Genomic DNA, 6601 nt, shown 5'->3' on the forward strand with positions numbered 1-6601 from the left:
CCCCGCAATCGAAGAGCAGGTCAAATATGGAAGACGACCAGTTGAGACAGAGATCGCGAGCCCACGTGCCACAGGTACTCTCGGTTCCACGCGCCCAGTTTCCTCAGTCTCTCCATCTCTGCAAGGTCGCTGCGACTGTACTTGTTGCTGCTGTTGTTGCTGCTGTTGTTGTTGCTGCTGCTGCTGTTGTTGCTGTTGCTGCTGCTGCTGCTGCTGTTGTTGTTGTGGCTACTGCTGTTGTTGCAGCTACTGTTGTTGCTGCTGCTGCTGTTGTTGTTGCTGCTACTGTTGTTTTTGTTGCTGTTGCTGCTGCTGTTGTTACTGCTGTTGTTGTTGTTGAAGGGCTTCCCCCCTTTCTTACCACCGTCCCGAGAGTTCGAGGAAGAGGAGGATGTCGTTGATGTTGCTGTCCAATCGTTACGGTTCATCTGCTTCTTGTCGTCTGCGTCCGTTGTCTGCATGTGGTGGTGGTGGTGGTGGTGGTCCGGTGTGACGTCATCCGGGGAAGGTGGAGGCAGGGGGGATGACGTCACGGGTGCCGTCACGTTGTCGCTTTTCTCTTCCTCAGTGATGCGTTTAAGCTCTGGGACGAAGACGACGATTTTGGCTTCCATGCCTTGCACGGTGGCGCCCCCTGTGGATGGGGAGGGGGGGGGGAACAAAACAGGTGGGAGATAATTATGTGGTATTGTTGTTGCTGCTGCTGTTTATTTTATTTTTTTTTTTTTTCTTAAGGCCTGACAAAGCGCGTTGGGTTACGCCCTCTGGTCAGGCATCTGCTTGGCAGATGTGGTGTAGCGTATATGGATTTGTCCGAGCGCAATGACGCCTCCTTGAGCTACTGAAACTGAAACTGTTGCTGTTGATGTTGTTGTTGCTATCATTATCATCATTATTGTTATCCTTATTATTTATCATTATTACTACCATTATTATTATTATTATCATCATCATCATTATCATTATCATTATTGTTATCATCATTATCATATTATGTATATTGTCATTCTTCCTCTTCTTCTTCTCCTTCTTCTCATTAGTAGTAGTAGTAGTAGCAGTGATACTTACATAGCGTCTATCATCTGTCCGAGACCAAGGTCTAAGCACTTCACATACACGGAATCATTTGCACAACAGGCTGCCTCTACCTGGGTTGTGCCGACTGACGGCTACCTTTAAACGCTCATCATTCGTTTCCTGTGTAATTCAGTCAGGCTTCAGTCACACACAGAGCACAGACAGACATATATATATATACACACACACACACACCAAAACCTTACCAAAGACGATGACGTTATTGAGGTAAGGGGAAGGGGGAAAAAGCACCCCCCCCTCCCCCCCCCCCAAAAAAAAGAAAAAAAAACTAACAACCCCCGCCCGCCCCTCACCTCCGCCCCCCTAACAACCTAAACTTTACCAAAGACCATGCCCTTAAAGTAAGGGGGAGGGGAAGAAAGGGAAAAAAACAACAACCAGAATACACACACACACACACACACACACACACACACACGATACGCGATAAGTATTTTTACATGTTAAAATCATACAACAAATGTGCAAAACAGAAGAAAAAATTGTATAAAAACAGGTTAGTTCAAAACCTGAACGAAGCTATCTTAAAAGATCCAAACAGTGTATGGAAGACTCTAAAATCTCTCAACGATGCAGAAACTCCCATAGGTAATAGTTACAAACCGATGAGTAACACAAAATGGATGAAACATCTGGAGGACATCATTGGGACACAAAGTAAAGTTGACCAAAGCACAAAAGCAAAAATAAATACAGAACTAAGAAACATAAACTCGAATATAACACCTTCGTATCTTGATTTTCAAATTTCCACAAAAGAGATAATCAACGCATCCAGAAACTTACACAACAAAAAAACGCCTGGAAAAGACGGGATTACAAACGAAATCATAAAGGCTAGCCTACCGGAAACAACAGAAATACTAAAACTGTTATTTCAGTCTGTCCTTAACTCAGGCACGTTCCCAGATATGTGGAAAGAAGGAATTAGCATACCAATTTACAAATCGGGAGACCAATTAAACCCAACCAATTATCGAGGAATAACTCTAAACAACTCACTCAGTAATCTTTTTTGTCAAATATTAAACAATCGAATAACAAACTACCTCGAAGACAATAATTTACTATCAAAAGAGCATGCAGGCTTTCGAAAATCACACAAGACCTCGGACCACATATTCATACTTAAAAAGATAATTGACGATACTTTAAGAAAAAGAATGAATCGCCTTTATTGCTGTTTTGTTGATTTTCAGAAAGCATTTGACAGGGTCTGGCATCACGCTCTAATGCTAAAAATGTATCAAATCGGTATAAATGGAAATTGCTTTAGAGTTATTCAAAGCATGTATGAAAATGCCACAGTTTGCACAAGAACTGATACGGGATTTTCTTCTGAAATACCCATATTGAAGGGGGTACTACAAGGGAACACACTCAGTCCCACTTTATTTAATATATTTATTAATGATCTCCCGAAATGTCTGGGCGTTACTGACTCACCATCCATAGACCTTGACAAAAGTGATAGTGTTTCATGTTTACTATATGCTGATGACCTAGTAATTTTGTCCACGACAAAGATAGGATTACAAAGGAAACTAGATAAACTCAATCTGTATTGTGAAAACTGGGATCTAAAAATTAACATAGATAAAACTAAAGTAATAGTTTTCACACACACCGATCCCAAAGTGCCTGTTATTTTCACAATAGGCAATGATATAATCCAGACAACTGATCAATACAAGTACTTGGGTATATTATTTCACAAAACTGGAACGTTCTCATTTGCCCAAGAGCATCTAGCCAAACAGGCATTAAAAGCAGCACACTCCCTCCGACGAATCGTTAAAAAGCAAGATATTCGTTTGGATATTGTACTGCAGCTTTTTGATTCACTTGTTTTACCTATATTATCATATGGATCCGATATTTGGTTCCCATGGGCTGAAACAAAAACTACCAATTCATTCAATACAGGAATGACAGATTTCTTTAGAAATTGTATTTCTTCGAAACATTCACATGAACAAATGCATATAAAATTTTGCAAACTGCTTCTAGGGGTACATTCTAAAACAATGAATCTGCCAACTCTAGCCGAACTGGGCAGATTTCCAGTTGGAATTCATATTGCTTGCAGAGTTCTTGACCACTGGACTCATATTCTGGATGCACATAATGATAGCCATATCAAAAAGGTCTATATGTCGATGATGAACCAACCAGACACAATTGAAAATCCATGGATACAATTTGTAAAGAATATTCTTCACAATGTAGGATTAGGTCATGTTTGGAATAATCAGTCGACATTTAGTAACAGCAGACTTAAATTTACATTACGCCAACAACTAAGAAATAGATATGTACAATTCTGGAAACAGAGAAAAACTGAATACAGTAGATTAGATTTCTACAACAAAATTAAAAGAAACGATTATCAAATTGAGAATTATCTAACTGATAAAATCGATCCTGCTCACAAACAAGCTCTTTGTCAACTCAGAATAAGCGCACATTATTTAAACATCGAACGAGGAAGATATGCAAACATTCCCAGAGAAGAGAGGTTATGTGCTATATGTGAAGTTGTTGAAGATGAATTGCATTTCTTAGATTCGTGTATCTTATTTCATAATTTGCGAAGCCATCTAATCACTACTATACAGCAGTATGATCATCAATCAAATGTGATCTCTAGAAAAATACAAAACAATATACTAAAACCAAGTGATTTATTCACCTGCGATGACTGTCAAAAAACACTTGCCAACTATGTATTTCAGTGCATGCGTATTAGATGACCGTTTATTTCTTTGTTCCCTTTGTTCTTTGTTGTGTCTATTAATCCTTCGGGATTTTATGACAATAAATGAAGTCAAGTCAAGTCAAGTCAAGTCAAGTCACACACACACACACACATACACACACTCACACACACACACACACGAAACACACAGGCACACACACACACACTCACACACACACACACACACTCACACCCAAACACACACACTCACACACCCCAAACACACACACACACACACACACACACACACACACACACACACACACACAACCCAAAACCTTACCAAAGACGATGACTTTATTGAGGTAAGGGGGAGGGCGATCCCATGTCTGGCACACTCACTCACTCACACACACACACACACACACACACACACAGACTCATTCACACATACACACTCTCTCTCTCTCTCTCTCTCTCTCTCACACACACACACACTCATTCACACATACACTCTCTCTCTCTCTCTCTCTCTTTCTCACACACTCACACACACACACACAGACTCATTCACACATACACTCACTCTCTCTCTCTCTCTCACACACACACACACACTCATTCACACATACACACTCTCTCTCTCTCTCTCTCTTTCTCACACACACACACACACACACACACACACACATCGTCAAATATCACTTATAGTGAAAAGACGTTAAACTAAAGAACGAACGAACACACACACACTCATTCACACATACTCTCTCTCTCTCTCTCTCATACACACACACACACACACACACACACACACACACACACACACACTCACACACACACACATTCACACATACACTCTCTCTCTCTCTCTCTCTCTCTCTCACACACACACACACACACACACACACACACACACACACACTCATTCACACATTCACACACTCTCTCTCTCTCTCTCTCTCTCACACACACAAACTCACACACACACACACACAACCCAAAACCTTACCAAAGACGATGACTTTATTGAGGTAAGGGGGAGGGCGATCCCATGTCTGGCACACTCACTCACTCACACACACACACACACACACACACACACACACACACAGAGGCTCATTCACACATACACACTCTCTCTCTCTCTCTCTCTCTCTCTCACACACACACACACACACACTCATTCACACATACACTCTCTCTCTCTCTCTCTCTCTTTCTCACACACACACACTCACACACACACACACACACACACACACACACACACACACACTCACACACCCCAAACACACACACACACACACACAACCCAAAACCTTACCAAAGACGATGACTTTATTGAGGTAAGGGGGAGGGCGATCCCATGTCTGGCTCTCGAACTCGAACCTTAACCCACGCTGTCCCATGGCCTGGATGAAGGCACACTCTGGTTGGTGGATGGGGCTCCCGCAGATGATCACGTCGTGGAAGTACAGCTGGCTCTGGTGGCCCTGGCCTTGACCTTTGGGGCCTCGTTTTCCTGTGTCGCAACACACAAAGAAAAAAAGGAAAAAAAAAAAAGGGGGGGGGGGGTGTTATTGAAGGGGGAGTATATGTGTGTGGGGTGCCAGGGGGGGAGGGGAGGGGGGTGTTAGAAAGAGGGGTGTGGAAGAGGTAGGTGGTTGGTAGCGTGATTATGGATTGAAAGAGGAGCGATTTACTCTCCTCTCTCTTTCTGTCTCTCTCTCTCTCTGTCTCTGTCTGTCTGTCTCTCCACTCTAAAAACACACTCGCACGCGCACGCACGCACACACAAACATACACACACACATACATAATATATACATACATACATACATACTCGCGCGCTCCTACGCAGACACACACACACACTCACGAGTATACCAAAGAAAGGTTAACTCCCTTAGCCTTTCACGGTCAGACGGGCAATGAATCATCATTATAATCAGTAGAAGTAGTAGCAGTAGTCGCCGTAGTAGTAGTAGTAGTCGTCGTTGTCGTAGTAGTAGTAGTCGTTGTCGTAGTAGTAGTAGTAGTCGTGGTAGTCGTAGTAGTAGTAGTAGTCGTCGTTGTCGTAGTAGTAATTGTCGTCGTCGTAGGAGTAGTAGTAGTATTGTTTTTTTGTTGTTTGTTGTTGTTGTTGTTATCATTGTTTATCATTATTGTTACAATGATAATGATAATAATAATCATTATTTATCTTTATCATGATTACTATTATTATTGGTGTGGGGTTTTTTTTTTGCTGTTATGGTTGATAGTATCGTCATCATTATCATTACTACTACTACTACTTCTACTGCTACTACTACTACTACTATGATTAATAATCATGTGTGTTATAATTATCAGCATCATCATCAGCATCACTATCATTATTATCACCATGATCATTATTATTATTATTATTATGAGAAATAGCAGCAGTGGTAGTAGTAGTAGCAGATGTAGTAGTAGTAGCAGATGTAGTAGTGGTAGCAGTTGCACAAGTATCATTACTGCTGTGGTTGGTGCTGCTTTTGTTATCATCACCATCATCATCACTATTGTATTTGTATTTCTTTTTATCACAACAGATTTCTCTCTGTGAAATTCGGGATGCTCTCCTAAGGTAGAGCGCGTCGCTACACTACAGCGCCACCCGAATGACTAACGTCCAGACCACCACTCAAGGTCTAGTGGAGGGGGAGAAAATATCGGCGGCTGAGCCGTGATTCGAACCAGCGCGTTCAGATTCTCTCGCTTCCTAGGTGGACGCGTTACCTCTAGGTCATCACTCCACTGTCATTATCATCATCA

The 6601-nt window shown here is 41.8% G+C and overlaps 1 protein-coding gene across 5 annotated transcripts in view; it reads right to left on the reverse strand.

The window, feature by feature from the left end:
- LOC143275531 (uncharacterized) overlaps positions 1-6601 on the reverse strand; it is a 53095-nt gene continuing 46494 nt past the window's right edge. For all 5 annotated transcript variants that reach the window (XM_076579715.1, XM_076579712.1, XM_076579713.1 and 2 more), the window contains 2 exons: positions 5124-5321; positions 1-634 (listed from right to left, as the gene is read on the reverse strand). In XM_076579715.1, the coding sequence (XP_076435830.1) occupies positions 21-634; positions 5124-5321 (812 nt within the window). In that variant the 3' untranslated portion in view covers positions 1-20. The remainder of the gene's footprint in view (positions 635-5123; positions 5322-6601) is intronic.

Source organism: Babylonia areolata, chromosome 30, assembly GCF_041734735.1.
Source record: "Babylonia areolata isolate BAREFJ2019XMU chromosome 30, ASM4173473v1, whole genome shotgun sequence".
In the NCBI taxonomy this organism is placed as follows: Eukaryota; Metazoa; Mollusca; class Gastropoda; order Neogastropoda; family Buccinidae; genus Babylonia; species Babylonia areolata.